General features: G+C 58.3%; 1 protein-coding gene across 10 annotated transcripts; it reads left to right on the forward strand.

Moving 5' to 3' along the window:
* Positions 1-1,754: 1,754 nt before the first annotated feature.
* On the forward strand, positions 1,755-16,980 carry DEF8 (differentially expressed in FDCP 8 homolog). 10 transcript variants are annotated; one of them, XM_036422654.2, is made up of 12 exons: positions 1,755-1,863; positions 6,137-6,270; positions 6,543-6,640; positions 7,384-7,533; positions 8,330-8,471; positions 9,721-9,885; positions 10,377-10,504; positions 10,688-10,801; positions 11,666-11,746; positions 12,465-12,605; positions 12,709-12,818; positions 16,408-16,980. In XM_036422654.2, exons 2-12 carry the CDS (start codon positions 6,147-6,149, stop codon positions 16,526-16,528), a joined length of 1,374 nt encoding a protein of 457 aa, XP_036278547.1. In that variant the 5' UTR covers positions 1,755-1,863; positions 6,137-6,146; the 3' UTR covers positions 16,529-16,980. The 10 variants fall into 10 exon arrangements, 9 of the variants coding, with proteins under 9 accessions (XP_036278547.1, XP_045431893.1, XP_045431892.1 ...); XM_045575937.1 differs by lacking the exon at positions 16,408-16,980 and adding an exon at positions 13,837-15,924; XM_045575936.1 differs by lacking the exon at positions 1,755-1,863 and adding an exon at positions 2,500-2,522.

A 16,980-nucleotide genomic window follows, 5' to 3' on the forward strand; every position in this document is an offset into this window, starting at 1 on the left:
ATCCACCTGCCCATTGCAGTCTGGATGAAGGGCCAAGGAATTCATGCCTAGGCTCCCTCTAGCCCCAACCCTCCCCCGTCCCTCTGCCTGGCCAAGTGCAGGGCTGTTTGGGAGCGAGGAGATGGCCTCACGCCGGCTGGGCTGCCAGAGCAAGCACAGGATGCCCGTGGAAGCTGGATTTCAGATAAACAACACTCCACTTGGGCATGTTAATACTAAGCAACGGTTTCTGAGTTGCTAACGCCAGTCATCCTAGACAGGGGGGGCCCCTGGCAGCACCCATGGTGGTGAGCTCTTCACTCATCACAACCTGGCAGGCAGATGCTTACAAATGAAGAAACGGAGGCCTGCAGATGGATGAGACAGCCCGAAGGCACCGCTGCCAGCAGCAGGCCACAGCGTGTGGCCAGGTCCCCTTCCCCCTCTAGGAAAGAACAAGTCCCTGACCGGGGCTCGAACCCGCCACCCTTTGGTGTATGGGACGGCTGAGAGATGAGACAGAGGCCGAACACCAGGACACAGGCTTTCTTAGAGGAGAAGGACCTGCCGGGCTGCCTTCCACAGGAAGTGAGCACAGGTGCAGAGGGGAACACGCCTTTTGAGGGGAGGAATGGGAAGGGACGGGGCTTAGGGCACTCAGCACGTGCTGATTGGTAGTTTTATATAAGGCACGTGATTAGGCACTTAGGGACTTGGGAATCGGGCCTTAGGGTATTTGGCAGGTGCTGATGGGTGGTTCAGTGTACAATCCATATAAGGTGCTTGGTTAGGTGCTCAGAAATGTCCGGCCGCAGGTGCAGATTATGTCATTCTCCGTCCATCAGCTGGGGGAAGGGAGGATCTATCAATGACGTTCTAACACTCACACACGTGCAGTTTACTGTATGCACACAATACCTCACTCCGCTGCTCAGAAAAAGGAGACTTCCGATGCCTCCTGTCTCAGCACAAATCAGAGCCATGTGTTTACAGATGGTCTGCACCTCAGTCCTCTCACTTCCCCTTCCACCGAACCAACCCCGCCACCGCACTGACCTGCTTTCCTTCACAGGCTCAGTGGGCTCTCGCTTCCTGGGCCTGTGCACTCGCACGTTCCCCTCTGGATCTCCAGCTCCACAGCTGGTGCTCACACACGTCTGGTCTGCGCAGTGGGACATTCCCCTCTGGGGCCTCTCTTCTCCCTCCGTCCACGGAGCTAAGTGCCCGCTGTGCTCTCTGTGAAGGCCCAGCAGCAGCGAGGAAAGCAGACAAACCCTTGCCCAGCCCTTCCTTTCCGTGGTGGTGGTGGTGCTGGGGGTGAGTGTCGGAGACAGACCATTAGAGTGAAAATGTGTAAGGCAGCAATGAGGATTACTGAGAGAAGCAAAGCAGGGACAGGGAGCCCTGGCTTCAGCACCATCCCCTCCCCATCCCCCACTGAGCCCCGGTTTCCTCCTCTGTAAACAGGTAGATGGATGCTCTGAACACCACCTGGGGTCTCAGGTGGACCAGCGCGCAGGGCCCTGGATAAATAAATGCGTGGGGTGACTTCACCTCTGCCTCAGTTTCCCTCCTGACAAGCTGGAGAAGCCCATCTCCCTATTCCTTCTATTCTGCTCAACCCCTGGGGTTTAAGAAAAAGAAAAGCCACCTATATTTTTTCAGAAAGTGCAGTGGGTCAGACTTATGCAGCCCTCCCCACCCTTGCCTCACCATTCCATCCTCAGCAGCGAGATAAGCATCCCCCAGGCCCCAGGGGGACGGGCGAGGCCGGCGCTGCCATTGGCCTCCGGGCCGCAGGCGGCAGCAGCGGGCGGCAGGCGGATACAATGTAGCGCGCAGGACGGGCGGCGGATACAATGTAGCCGGGGCGGCGGCGGTCAGGTGAGCGCGAAGAGGGCGGAGGGGGAGCCCGGGGGTCGGCGAGGGCGGGGGTGCCGGGTGGAGGGAACCGGGGCTCGCGGCCCTGGGTGCCCCCTCGGCCTGCCGCTCGGAGCTGGGGCGGCCCCTTTCCCGACGCGGTCACACGGGGGAGGGACCTGCCCAGGGCGCCCGGAAGGGTCAGACCCGCGGGGGGACGCCTGCCTCCCGTCCTCACCGGGCGCAGGGGGGCTGGTGGCCTGGGCGTCCCTCACCCCGGACGGGGGATTTCCCCGCCCCCCCCAATCACCCCCGTGACACTGTCCCTGCCTGTCACTGCTTCCGCTGTCAAAACGCTGTCAGTGCGATTCTAAGGCCCCAGACGGCATGGTGGTGCCGCCCTCCGGAGGCTGGGCCCCTCAGGCCTCAGTTTCCCCACCTGTCAAACGGGTGTGACGGGGGGGGGGGGCGGGGGGGGAATGAACCAGCCCTGCCCCTGTGAGATCTGCCAGTGAGGGTCCCCAGTGTGTGCTGCTGTTTGGAGTGAAAGCAGAGGAGGGACCCTGTGGGGGTGGCCGGTCCCTGAGGCCGGAGGCGGCCACCCTTCCAGGTCAGGGACAAACAACCCTTAAGGGGCAGTGACCCGCTGCTGCCCCTGTGGGATCCCGGCCGCCTCCTTCACGGTGTGAGCGGACAGGATGGAGGAGACCTCCCCTCTCCGGGAGGAAGGCTCGGCGATAAGGGCCTCGGGTTCCAGGCACAGGCAGGACACGCTCGGCCACGGTGAGGGCCGGAGTCTCAGCCTGGGGTCCCTCGGCGCCCGGAGCTGGGGTTTATTCCGGTTCCCTTTCACTGCTCGCCAGGGAGCCCTCTGCCCCACCAGAGCGCACTCTCCGAAGGAGGCAGTGTCGGGGTGGCCGGTGTCTCTATTCCTCCTGGTCTCTGCCTTCCGGACTGTTCCTCTGTGCGGGCTGAGCTCTCTGTGGGGTGACCCTGTGGGCATGGGGGTACTGGTGTCCCTGGCCGCCGTGTGAGGACATCGTCTGTCCACCCTGGCAGCCCAGAGGGAAACGGGATTCTCCGACTTGTCAGGAGGGAGATGGAGGCCGAGAGAGGTGAAGTCACCCATCATCTGTTTATCCGGGGCCTCTGTGCCAGGCTGGGGACTGGCACTGCCCACGGGGAGGTGCATGAGAGCTTTTTGCAGGGGGCTGGCAGCCAATGAGAGCTGCTGGGCAGAGCTGAGTTGTTCCTGCCTTTGAGTTCTCTAGCCGCACCTATTTTTAGTATGTTGTTGTTGTTTTTAGGGAGAGAGGAAGGGAGTGGTAGAGAGAGAGAGACATTGATCTGTTGCCTCCCGGCGCACTCCCTGACCCATGGCCAGGGCTGCTCTGGCCGTGCTTTAAATGCTGTGGGCTCCAGGCGGAGACCTCTGTTGGAGCTGCCGGCAGTGATGGCAGTGTTCGACTGTTCAGCAGCCGCTCTGGACACTCCTTCTCCGCTGTCTACAGTGCTCAGTCCTCCCATCCGCCCCGGAACTAGGCACGCTCCCTTATTTACTTACGACAAGAAAATGGGGTCACATCGCTCATTGCTGGGAGAGGCAGGGTGTGAATCAGATCTGTCTGCATCTTGATAATAATAGTGCCCGTGGTTAGTGTTACCCAGTATCTAGGGACGCTCCCTGTGTGCTGACCAGGTGCTCAGAACCCGATTTAACTGATTTAATCGCAACAACAACACTGTCCAGTGGGCACCATTATTATCCCCATTTAAAACACGAGGACTTGAAAGCACAGGTGTAGGCATTTGCTCAAGGTCACACAGTGAGGTGCGCACAGAGCTGGGGTTTGAATGAGGCCGATTTGTGTGACTTCAGAGGATGCTGTGGTGATGGGTTAGGATCTGTTCTGGCCACAAAAGACAGGAATCCTCTCCCAATCGCAGTGTTTTAAACAAGTTTATTTCTCATTTTAATGAAGTCCCAGAGTGAGTAACACAGGGCTTCTGTGTCACAACCCAAGATGGCTGCTCAAGCTCCACCCCTTCCGTCTGCATCCCAGACAGACAGACAGATAGCAAGAGGCGGGAAGAGATGAAGAGGGGCACCCTCCTTTAAAGAACAATTCCCAGAAGGCTTAGGAGAGCTTTCTGTTTACATCCTGTTGGTCAGAACATAGTCGCATGACAACATCTAGCTGCTGGGAAATCATGTAATAGGATGAAAACCAGGGTTCCCGCCCTAGCCAGTTTGGCTCAGTGGATAGAGTGTCAGCCTGCGGACCGAAGGGTCCCAGGTTCGATTCCAGTCAAGGCCACATGCCTGGGTTGCAGTCTTGATCCCCAGTGTGGGGCGTGCAGGAGGCAGCTGATCAATGATTCTCTTTCATCACTGATGTTCCTTTCTCTCCCTCCCTCTCTGAAATCAATAGAGTTCCTCACTATCAACATAAAACCAGACCTGTGCTGTGGCTAAAACAGTAGGAACACATTTTATTTAGGAGGATTGCAACAGAGGATAGAGACCTCTGTGTGGAACCGAACTCTGAATAGAGCATTGGACACTGGACTTACAGCCAGGGGCAGGATGGGTCAGCAGATGTAAAACTGCTAAGCCGTAATGCCGAGTGGACAGGGGATTCTGGTTAAACGGACCTAACGTCTCTGAAAGCTGAGGTGGGGGCAGGAGCAGTGGCAGCGGGAGAGGAACGAGGACCCCAATCAGCTGTGAGGATGAGGGCCGCTTGGGCCTGGGAGATGTCCTGGAGCCTGAACAGAATCTGGTCAGCAGAGACTCTTGTCACCCAGGAAAGAGGGTGGGGGTCACTGGCAGCGGGTCTAACACCCTGTGAGCTGCTTAAAGCCTCAGGCAATAGGAGAGGGGGCTTGAGCCCACACACCTGGGCCGCCCCTGTCCTGACTTGGGGGCAGAGAGCCAATGGTGCCAGGCTCTGCCAGACTGGAGCTGCCAGCCCACATCCCACCACAGAGATCAGACAGGAAAACAGGTCCGAGAGGTGGTGGGGGTTCCTGACGTTGCAGTGGTTAGGATGGGGGTACCCTGGGTATGGCTGTCCCCTCTGTGCTCAGTTCTCTTTCTTGGGGGAGGGCAGGAAAGAATCACGAGATTGATTTAAAATATATATTGATTTTTAAAGAGGAAAGTAGAGGAAGAAACATCAGTGATGAGAAGGAATCATTCCTCAGCTGCCTCTTGCACACCCCCTACTGGGGATTGAGCCCGCAACCTGGGCATGTGCCCAGACTGGAATTGAACCCAGGATCCTACAGTCTTCAGGCCGATGCTCTATCCACTGAGCCAGACAGGCTAGGTCTTTTATAATTAGGAATTACCACTGACGGTAAGCGGCTGTAGAGAAAGCATAACCCACACCCAGGCACTTAGTACGAATCTTTTTCTTAGCTCTACTTCCTGCAGATTCATTCCTCCCTGAAGGCCTAGGAATGTGGCCCAGCTCGTTAGGTGTGGGGACCTGGATGTCAACTGCCCCCGGCCAAAGCCCCTGCCTCTGTGGTGCCAGAGCAGCCTGTGTCCCTTTGCTGAGCTCTCAGGGGGCGGGGACGGGGGGGGGGGGCGGGGATGAGGGGGCGGGGAAGCAGTGCGGGCTGTGACTTAGGCACTTCCTGCCTCTTTTTTGGGATCCCAACGTCTGAGGCCCTGATGCAGGCCACGTGGAGTGTCAGCGGGACCCAGGCCATGGAAGGCCCTGCCCCAAGCCTCGTGCAGGTGGCACAGGCGGGCTGGGCCTGGCTTGGCTCCAGGGTTCCCGGTTCCGTGCTCTGGCGGCTGTCACGGAGTTGTGGTCGGGCTGTGGTTGGGGTGGTCTGAAGGAGAAGTGGTAGCTGTGTGTGGACCAGGAGTGAGGAACTGAGTCCTGGTGGGTGTGTGTCATGGGGCAGTCAGCCCTCTCAGCGGACCATGAGGGCGGGGCTGGGCTGGAACTAAATGGGGCACCTGGGGCCAGAGGACTCTGTGCTGGGAGGCTGCCTGCAGGGCCCCCTGGGACAGGCCATGGCCTCCTGTCCTGCCTGTGAGCACTGGGAGTGTGTTGGCCGCCATCATCCTACTGAGGAGACCACAGGAGGCCTGGCTGAAGGCTGAGCTGGTTTGGGATCCGCTGAGGGTGGAGGCTGTGGTGTGGGGGCCTCCACCGGACCCCCATGGAGATGAATGAGGCCAGGCATTCCTCTGAACCCTGAAATGCAGAGAGGGGCCGGGCCGGGTGACCAGGAAGCTGTCTGCTCACCTCTGCCCCCACCCCGCCCCGCCCCGCAGGGGGGATGCTATGGAATATGATGAGAAGTTGGCCCGGTTCCGGCAGGCCCATCTCAACCCCTTCAACAAGCAGCGTGGGGCGAGGCAGCATGAGCAGCGGGCTGGGGAGGAGGCCCCCGACGTCGCTTCTGAAGGTGGGTGTGGGGGGCGGGGTGGGGTCTGGGTGGGCAGTGTGACCCTCACACCAGCACCCGCCCGCCCTCAGTGGGAGGTGCTGGTTTTCCCCGGAGCTACCTGCTCTCCACGCTTTCCTTTGCAAATGGGTCCGGGCCAGGCCCCCCTGGCACCTCCCGTGGCTCCCTGAACCTCAGGGGCCCCTCCGACCCCCAGCGACCCAGCTTCCCGCTAGGAAAAGGCAGGCTGGCTTCTCTCCGTTGCCTTCCACACCTGCTCTTGCTCACTCCAGCGACCCTGCCTGAGCTGGCCCCTGGGGAGCCGGAGTTCCACTGTGCCGAGCGCGTGATGGACCTCGGCCTGTCTGAGGACCACTTCTCCCGCCCTGTGGTAAGGCTCAGGGTGTGTGTGTGTGTGTGTGTGTGTGTGTGTGTGTGTGGTTGGGGTGTACCACAGTCCGCAGGCAGAGGGGTCATGTGCATCTCAGCTAGGGTTCTTGACATCTGAGGTCCAGGTGACACCTGACACCCATTAGCAAAACCCGTTGGAGGGCTGGACCTGGGAAATGGGTTTGGGGCTACTCTTCTCATGTAGGGCTGTTCCTCTCCCTGCACTCTGGCTTCTTGTGATGCATCTGGGGTTCCACAGACATCTGCTGGAGGGGGGTGGCGAGGGCGGGAGAGAGGAAAACTCCCTGCCCACAACCCCCACCAGCCACGTAGCCGGGATGGCGTCTCATCAGTTGTAGGTTTTGTGGCGTTTGATGGTTTGCTTGGTCACTGTGAGGTGCTGGGGGTTGGGGTGGGGGGTGGAGCTGGGCTGTCTCTGGGCCTGGCGATTAAGCCAGAGCCACTTCCTCTCCTTGGGGACAGGCGAGTGTCATGTCCACAGCTTTAGTGAAACAGCACTGCCAGAGAAGCGAGCGAGTTTCTAAAAGAAGGAAGTTGTGTTTTGTAAAACATCCTGAATGAGGTCTTCAGAGGCCTGTGGGTAGATGGGTCCAGCTGGGGGCAGGCGGAGTGGGCGGTTCCTGCTGGGCCTGAGCAAGGTCTGCTCTGGGCCGACCTGTCCACGAGGGCGGGTCTGGTGTGGATGGAGGCCGTGGGCGGCCATCGGCTGGTGTGTCCCCCCAGGGCCTGTTCCTGGCCTCGGACATCCAGCAGCTGCAGCAGGCCATCGAGGAGTGCAAGCAGGTGATCCTGGAGCTGCCCGAGCAGTCAGAGCGGCAGAAGGATGCCGTTGTGCGGCTCATCCACCTCCGGCTGAAGCTGCAGGAACTAAAGGCAGGTGCCGGGCCGGCCGCCCGGGAGGCGGGTGGGACGGAGTGGGAGGCGGGAGGCCTGGGCTGGCAGAGGCTAGCAGAGGGCAGGTAGAGAGATGGGCTCTCTGTCCCTGGGCAGACTCCTTCTCCATCCGTCTGATCCTAAGGGGCCAGTCCTGGGTCGAGTGACCACCCACTGTAGCAAGTGAAGTAAGTCCCACCTTGAACCACGTGACTCGGATTGGGAGGCGGGGCTTCCTGAGGGTGTCAAGGTCGGGGTGATGGGTCCCGGCAGCCAAAAACCATGTCTATAAAGTCTTCCCAGAGTCTGTGCATCTGGCCTGGCTGCACTGGCCCGGGAGTCCCTGGGAACTGGGAAGTGCTGTATTCATTAGGATGTAGATATGGCTGTAGTCACAAAGACTGCAAACCACAGCGGCTTAAAGGACGGGGACGTGTCATTTTACTCAGAGGTGCCATTGATGGTCCAGGAGCCGTGGCAGGGAATGGTCCTCCTGACAGCCCCTGGGTGGCCACACTCCCGTCTGTGCATGGCCAGCAGAAAGAAGAGAAGAAGGGCAGAAAAGGCCATGACCCTCCTGCTCACATACCCTTGGCCCTAGGTGCAGCACCCGGGCGCAAGGGGTGCTGAAAAGGTGGTGCGGGCCTGGCTGATCACAGGGGCGCTCCATTGCTAAAGAGAAAATGGTGACATTGGGAGAAACTCAGTCGGTTACAAGAGATGCCTGGGAGGAGTAAGTCAGGGGGCTTCCCTGTGACCCCGGTTCACCGGTGACCCTGCCCATGGCTCTCCCCAGGACCCCAACGAAGATGAGCCCAACATCCGAGTGCTCCTGGAGCATCGCTTCTACAAGGAGAAGAGCAAGAGCGTCAAGCAGACATGCGACAGATGTAACACCATCATCTGGGGCCTCATCCAGACCTGGTACACCTGCACAGGTGGGCAGGCTCGCCGGCTCCCGGTGGGCAATCCCGTCCCCAGGGCGGGCAGAGACTGCGCAGGCCTGCTGTGTTCAGGTGACTCAATTCTCGGCCGTGTCCTCGGTGTTCGCTGAGCCCTGGGCACGAATGAGGGAAACCCACCTTCGCCGGGCTCCATCCACCCCTGCGTTTTTGGTATGATGGCTACTGGCTGTTCAAACTTAAATTTAAATGAGTTAAAATACATATTTAGTTTCTCAGTTGTACCACCCACATTACAAGAGCTCGGGGGCCGCAGGAGGGAAGTGCAGAGAGGACGCTTCTATCATGGCAGGGCACGCCATTGGAAGGCAGTTAATAAGCGAGGGACATGGTGTGTTAGACCAGAGAGCATGGTCGAGAAGAACAGGAAAAGGGAAAAGCAGGTGTCGGGGAGAGGGTTGGGTGTGGCTTTAGGGTGGAATGGAAAGGCATCATGTAACATTGAAGCAGAAACTCGTAGGTCAGGGACCAGCCAGGCATATATGTGGGGAAGAAGGTTCCTGCCCGGAGGAGCCCGTGCAAAGACCCTGTGGTCGGTGTGTGCGGTGTCCTCAGTGAAGCAGAGAGCCGCTGGCTGGGGCGTTGTGTCTGAGAGGTGTGGTCGGTGTGTGCGGTGTCCTCAGTGAAGAGCCACGTGGCTGGGGCGTTGTGTCTGAGAGGAGGTGTGGTCGGTGTGGGCTCAGAGGGAGCTGGCCTGTGGGTGAGCTGTGGCCTCAGCAGGGCCTGCAGATACTGAAGTTGTCACGGGGTTACTGGCTGCTGACTGAGCGTGGACTGAAGGAGGGATGCAAGGTGGAGGGGGGGATGGCACTCTGACCAGGGTGGGCGGTTGGGGGTGAGAGGTGGTTGCTAAGGAACTAGCGGAAGGACTAGGAACGTGTGCGTGAGAGAACAGCTGGAGTTAGTTTTCCGTCTCAGCAGGTGGGATGACGGATGGGTTTCTGAGGCTGAGATGGGAGCACAAGGGCGGGTTCGTAAGAAAGAGCCTACGTTCCACGCAGACAGGGTGGGTTTAGAGTCCTTTCGGGGTCCGGGTGGGAAAGGCAGGTTCAAATCTGGAGTTCAGGGGCGAAGGGCACACTCCTTCAGGCCCAGGCCCTGCGGTGAGATGCTCTTGGATTGGCCTGGAACCTGAGTGGCCCCTCTGGGGCTCCTGGCAGCTGGAGGTCAGCCTGGGCCTCAGGACCCCACCCTCTAAGAGGCATATCACTGGTCCCCGCCCCAGGGTGTTACTACCGCTGCCACAGCAAGTGCTTGAACCTCGTCTCCAAGCCCTGCGTGCGCTCCAAAGTCAGCCACCAAGCTGAGTATGAGCTCAGCATCTGCCCGGAGGCCGGGCTGGACAGCCAGGACTACCGCTGTGCCGAGTGCCGGGCGCCCATCTCTCTGCGTGAGTGCCGGGAGGGCAGGGGGAGGCCAACATCTGGTGGGAGCACTGGACACATCCTGCGGCCAGGCCAGCATGGCTCCTGCAGGTGCCGTCCGTCTCCCGGGGAAGCCACGGGGGCCGCTGTGGCACTTTCTCACGTGTCACGGGCAGACGGGGTTCCAGCCCGGCCCCCTAAGAGTTCCCGGGGCTGCTGACCTGCACTCGCCCTCCTGGGGGCAGCCCTGCTGTCACACGAAGCCCGCAGTCGGCACGCACTGCCAGGCCTTAGAGATGTAGTGATGCTGATTCATCAGGCCCGCTCAGCAGCCTATTGTCCCATTTTACTGATGAGAATAGTGAGGGCAGCACGATGCTCTGACTGCCTGATGTCCCATGGCCCTCTCCTGTGTGGGGGGGGGTTTAGCTGGACCATGGGACCAGCACCGTGTGTGGCGGAAGCCCTGTGCGCACGCGTGTGGCCGGGACCCTAAAGTAGTGGGACTTTGTAACAGGGGGTGTGCCCAGCGAGGCCCGGCAGTGTGACTACACAGGCCAGTACTACTGCAGCCACTGCCACTGGAACGACCTGGCGGTCATCCCGGCGCGCGTGGTGCACAACTGGGACTTCGAGCCCCGCAAGGTGAGGTGGGGGGCTGGGGTGCGGCCCTGGGTGTGCGAGGCCTGGGGGTGGGGGGGAGCGGGGGGAGGTGGGCTGGGGCGTGGTGGTCGGATAGGGGCGTGGCCAGGTGCTGACCGGCGGTGGGGGGTGGCTGGGCCTGGGGGCCGGTGTGTGCTGGAGGGGCCACTCCCTGCCGTCCCCCAGGTGTCGCGCTGCAGCCTGCGTTATCTGGCACTGATGGTGTCTCGGCCGGTGCTCAGGCTCCGGGAGATCAACCCTCTGCTGTTCAACTACGTGGAGGAGCTGGTGGAGATCCGGGTGAGGCGGGGGTGGGGGCGGCGGCGAGACCCGCCTGCTCAGGTTACTGGCCCATTAGCTGTCCTCTAGGCCCAGAGGAAATGTGAGAATTTCTAGTAGCCACATTACAAAAGTAAGAAGAAGCTGGTAAAGTTACTTTGAATAACGTATTTATTTCACCCAATATACCCAGAAGATTGTTTGGTGATCACTATACCTTATTAAGACACTAGAGGCCTGGTGCACGGAATTGGTGCACAGGTGGGGTCTCTAGGCCTGGCTGACAGTCAGGGCCTATCAGGGCAATCTCGCTCAGCCCCTTCAGGGCCTGCCAGCCTGGGGGGAGGGACCAGGGGAGGTTGGCTGTGGGAGTGCACTGTCCACCAGGGGGCAGCTCCTGTATTGAGCATCTGCCCCCTGGTGGTCATTGTGCACCATAGCGACTGGTCAACTATGGTCTGTTAGGCTGTTATATATATAGATTACATTCTTTTTATTTTTTGTCCTCCATCTTTTAATTCTCTGTGCCTTTTACACATGTGGCAATCTGGTCAGCCCAGCCAGCTCCAGTGCTCAGGAGGGAAGTGGCTGGTGGGACAGCAGTGCCAGGCCAGGAGGTGGTCAGAAAGGATCAGACTCCATTTACAGGGCAGGTGACTGAGGCAGAGCCAAGGCCCCCGGGACTGCGGAGGGCTCTGCATCCCTCCCAGAAGGCGTGTCGGGGTCCTGGCTGGCCCTTCAGCTTGGCTGGAGCACTCACAGCAAACCCTTCCTGGGGGTGTCCGATGACACGACTCCCTCCAGGGCCAGCCCCCATGGCCACACAGAAGCGCCTGGGGCAGCCCTGGCCTGGCCTAGGGGCCCAGCTGCCTCTCTTGTCCACAGAAGCTGCGCCAGGACATCCTGCTCATGAAGCCATACTTCATCACCTGCAAGGAAGCCATGGAAGCGCGTCTGCTCCTGCAGGTCAGACGCCGTCCGGGGAGGCGTGAGGCGGGTGGGAGACAGGCAGGCGGAGGAGGGCCCGTCACGCGCAGGTCTTTTCCGGTGGCTGACAGTTAGTGTTGGCACAGCAGCCTTTAGCCGAGGGTCTCCCACACTGTCCCAGGCAACACCTGGTCTGCCATAAGCAAACAGGCAATTCTGCCCCAGAAGTGTTCTCTGACCACATCGGTGTGTTGGGCGCTGTGAGAAGCAGGCCTCGTCCCTGCAGCCTCTACGTGGCCCCATGACGTGGACCAGGCATGGGCCTGCCCGGGCAGAGTGGAGCGGGAAGCACATCTTCAAGGCTTACCTGTTTGCTCAGCCCGTACTCACTGAGTGCCTGCTGTGGGCAAACACTGATAGATCCTGGGGAGCAGTGAACAAAACGAGATCCTCGCCTCATCTCAGAGGGGCCCTTCGGAGGGGGGGGGGGGGAAGACAAGAAAAATGAGCTGTTCCCGAGGGTGCTGAGGTCTGTGGACAGGAGGAGGCAGGGAAGGCGGTGGGAATGTTGGGGTCAGGACGGGAGGAAGAGCTGTGTGCCAGGCAGAGGGGCGAGGGGTGCGTGGGCAGCAGTAAGGGGGCCCCTGTGGCTGGAGGCGCTGACGCCTGTTTCTCCCACGAGCTCCCCGGACCCAGGCGTGGGCGGGCAGGGGAGGGGCGAGCCTCGGGCTTGGAGTCACGGCCGCTGGGCCCGCAGCTCCAGGACCGGCAGCATTTTGTGGAGAACGACGAGATGTACTCGGTCCAGGACCTCCTGGACGCGCACACCGGCCGCCTGGGCTCCTCGCTCACCGAGACCCACACCCTCTTCGCCAAGCACATCAAACTGGACTGTGAGGTGGGTGCCCCCTGGGGACCAGGCGGGGAGGGTGGCGTGTCCTGGCTTCAGGTGCCTCTGAGCAGCACTGACTTGCTCCCACCCACCCCCACCCCATCCCCAGCGGTGCCAGGCCAAGGGTTTCGTTTGTGAGCTCTGCAGAGAGGGTGACGTGCTGTTCCCCTTCGACAGCCACACGTCCGTGTGCAGCGACTGCTCCGCTGTCTTCCACAGGTTGGTGTGTCTCTCTTCCCCATCCCCCAGCCACAGGGCCAGGGCCAGGGGGAAGATGTTTGGGGCTTGGTCTTTGCTGCCTGGTTTTCAAAGCCCTTTGCCTTGATCCTAGATAGGGAGTTAGGCCCTGATGTGTGTGCCTGAATCGCAAGATCCTCTGGGACAAGCACCTGTGGGGCTGGGGAGGGCCCCTGTGTGAACCCCAAGGCTGTCCTGCTCCCTTATCCCAGGGCTGAGGTTTCCCATGGTTTCCTAAATCTAGTTCCTGGCACTTTTAATGTCCAAGGGGTATTTCCTCAAAAATCCCCAGGCTAAAAGAAATACCTAACATTTTGTTCATTAAGTATTTAAGTTAAATGTAAGCATTTATGAATTAAAGACTTACTGAATGTTTGGGACAAGAATATACATACATGGGAAGGAAGTATTTAACTGTTCAAGAAGCACAATTACTAATAATATGCGTCTGCCTGCTGGGCCCTGCACAGCTTCTCACAGTGGCCTCAGATGGGACAGCACCCTCCACCCCCCTCTGCCCACACTGGTTGTTTCCGGCCACTTGCTGTTGGTCATGGCAGCAGCTGACGTCACAGCTTTGCAGAACTGGGATTGCTGTCACAGGAAGGGTTCATGTTGAAGCTGTGAAATCCCTTGAGCTAGCCATCTGCATGGTGTGTGACATGTCAAATGCTGCTGTGCCCCTTCAGAAATTAGCCCACAGGCCCCTGTGCCTCCACAGTGCCTGGGCAGAGTGCACGGTGGCGATGGAGCAGGTAGAGTCCTGAGACTAAGATCCGAGCCAGACTGTCCTTGTCAGACATTCACAGGTGCCAGTCGCAGGCCCGGCAGGCACATGTGGTACAGACCCTGCCATGCCCTTTGGGAGACACTGCCTCAGTTTCCCCAACTCTGGAGGGAGCCCGAGTTGGGAAGCCTGAGGACTCACTGCTAACATTTTACATGCAGAGGCCCGCCCTGTGCCTGGGGTCTGACCCTGTCTGCCTGTCACTGTCCCCAGGGACTGCTACTATGACAACTCCACCACGTGCCCCAAGTGTGCCCGGCTCATGTTGCGGAAGCAGTCTCTCTTCCAGGAGCCTGGTCCAGGCGTGGATGCCTAGAGCCACGGGCACCCTTCCCAAGCCTCTCTGGAGCCCACCCTACCGGTCGCTGCCAAAGTCAAGGTGTTTCTTGTGCTCTGGACACACCTAGGGCACAGCCCCTGGACCTCACCCGCTGGGCCAGAGGGTGCAAGCACCACAAAGACCATCAGCCCCATCTTGCTGGGACTCAGGGCTGTGCCTGGCTGTTTCCTGGGTGTGCTGCTGTGAGGGCCAGAATGTGCCCTACCACTGCAGGACTCCATGGGCAGGGGAGTGGGGGAGGGTTTTCATCTTCCCCATGAAGAGCCCCCCATGTCCTTGGAGCCAGGCTGCTGGGTCTTGGCTACCCTAAAAACCCTGGAGGGCTTCCGGGAGTGGCTGACATGACCTGAGGACGCCAGCTGCACACCCTCAGCCCTGGCCTGAGGTGGATGATTGGGATCTACCTGGAGGCTCACATCCTCCACCCCTTGTCCCCTTGGGGTCTCCTGGTCTTGGCTGAGGCTCTTTACAGGTGTCTCCGGGGCCTGGCCCTGCCTCCACGGTTCTCTCTTAGATTAGAGGTCTGGAGAGAGCAGGGATCGACAGGGGTCACCGGTTCTTTCTACGCAACATGGCGGGAAGGGGCCGTGGAGCTCTTTCCCCTGGTGCACCAGTGTGGCTCCTGGCTGGGCCTCGCCCGGCTCACTCTGGTGCTGAGCTGGGTGGCTGGGGTCCTGCCCTGGCAGAGGTTCCAGAGGTCACTAGGTTTGAGTGGCATTTCTGGGGACCAGATTGGCCCCTGAGATGGTCTGTTCCACTGCATTGCCTGTGGAAGAATCCGGACAGTTCAAAGACCACAAGCCAGGGCCTTTTTGGAGGACCCTGAGGTCCAGTGCTGGGAATATTTGCTCCAGTGAGTTCAGGCAGGAAGCCTGGAGTCCATGAAGATGAGCATGAGGTGTGTGACACCCCATCTGACAAAGGACCCCAGACGGAGGATGAAGCCCACAGCACTTCCTCGGAGGAGCTGCAGCCAACCTCGACATCTGCAGGGAGGTTTCATGCATCAGAGACCCCGCCTTTGAGGGGAGGCCTGGGGGAAGAGTCCTTCCTGCCCTGCCCTGTGATTGGCTGTCACGTACAGGTAGTGGTGGTGGGGAGGGAACACCTTCACCTTTGACTAGGAAGCCCAAGAGGAGAGCGGGTCAGCTGAGCTTGTTGGCCACTGGCCGATGCAAGGGTTGCTCAAGACAGTGTCATGTGGCGGCTTTAGGTCTGCTCTGACCTGCCTCAGTGTGACAGCGAGAAGCAAGGCTGGTCAACAGCAGGTCCTAGGCCTGCCTCTCTGGTAGGTAGGGTTGCAGAGGGTTTAACCAGTTAACTACTACGTGTCCAAAACGGCAACCATCCCCACACGCCATGATATTTTGAATTTAATTAAAAAATCAGTTTGCAATGAATATTGTAAAAATAAATATATTACAATTTGTGTGTTCTTAAATATTGTCAGCTGAAAATTCTCACAAAAATGATTGTAAGGTTGGTCAGAGCTGCCACTTGGGGAAAGCATTTTTTTTATAGACACGCATGGCGTGTGGGGAAGGTCCGCCGCTTGGGTCTATAGATGCTTACAGCGTACAACGGGTTAAGGGCAGGTGCCTCCGATCTGCACCTTTCTCACAGCTGCACGTTTCTGTCATGGGGACAGAAGCCATTCCTGAGTTTATGTGTTAGAATCAGTGACCAGAAGAAACGTTAGCATGCTGGCATTTGTTGGACAGAGTTGGATTTTTTATTTTATTTTTTTAATCTCCCTGAATTACCTCCTGCTCCAACACCTCTCCCTTCTGGGTGACCAAGTCTCCAAACAGAATCACATGTGGTCTTTCTGAGTCCACAGAGCTAGAACAAGAACCCACAGAGGAACCAGTTTGCACAGCCAGCACCTTAGAGAGGAGCGACGAGGGGCACCCAGCTGGAGCAATCTGCAGTCACTGACTCATTAAATCTGTGTTCTCTAGCCTCTGCTGTGTGTGGTGAATCAAGGACAGGTCAGGGTTTGTTGACAGGCAAACCAATTGTGGGTTCTAGGAAAAGCCCACAACCTGCCCCGTCCAATTGAGTCTCAATCTGGTTTGGGGAGCAGCACTCTTGATGGGTGAGGAGCTCAGGTGTGGGTGTCAGACATAGGCCCGAGTGCTCGGATTCCCCTCAGCTTCCATTATGCTACGAGATGGATGAGAACACGGACTGTCTCATGGGCTGTTTGAGATCTAGGAGTCAGTGGTCACTGAGCAGGGCGTACAGAGAATGCTCAGTGTCCTAATGGTGGAAGGACTGTCTCACTGACGCAGCATCATGACGTAATGGGTCCCGTGCCTGTTACATCCTGTTGGGCCCACTACAAGGCTCTCACTGAAACTCAAGGCTATTCCCATTACCCTTGGCCTATAGGAAGCCATACATCCCTATGCAAATCATGTGCAAACCTCACTTTTCTACAGAGGTATCTGCAGATTTGACCAGGATCTCAAAGGGGCTATAACCCCAAGAACCTCGGAAATGTCTGCTCGTCAGTTCTATCCAATTGCCATCCAGATAAGCTGTCAGCAACCCTACTCCTAAAGGTTTGAACTGCACCTCGGCTACAAATAACTAAAGCTCTACTTTGGGTATTAGGGGGAGGATGCCATCGTTTTCCCCCTTTCAGGTTATGAAATAGTAATTAACATTTTTACTTTGACTTGGACTTATAGAAATGCAAGAACATTCCCATGTACCTGTCTCCTGGATGTCCTTCAGGTGAACATTTGCCCATTTGGTTCATTCTTTCTTCTCTGAACCATCTGACAGTAGGTTACAGAGAGGATGCCACTGCCTCTCAATGCTTGTGTATATTCCTCCCAACCAAGGAAATTACCTTACATGGCCTCAGTGCAGTTATCAGAAGACATCAGGAAACTAACACTGGTTAACAAGCTGTCATGTGCTATTTTTTAAAAAAGTCTACCTTTATCTATTTCTGGACTTTCTAATTTACTCCAGAGTTCTGACTACTAAAGTGCTTTAATTACAGA

This window comes from Pipistrellus kuhlii, unplaced genomic scaffold, assembly GCF_014108245.1.
Source record: "Pipistrellus kuhlii isolate mPipKuh1 unplaced genomic scaffold, mPipKuh1.p scaffold_m20_p_70, whole genome shotgun sequence".
NCBI lineage: Eukaryota > Metazoa > Chordata > Mammalia > Chiroptera > Vespertilionidae > Pipistrellus > Pipistrellus kuhlii.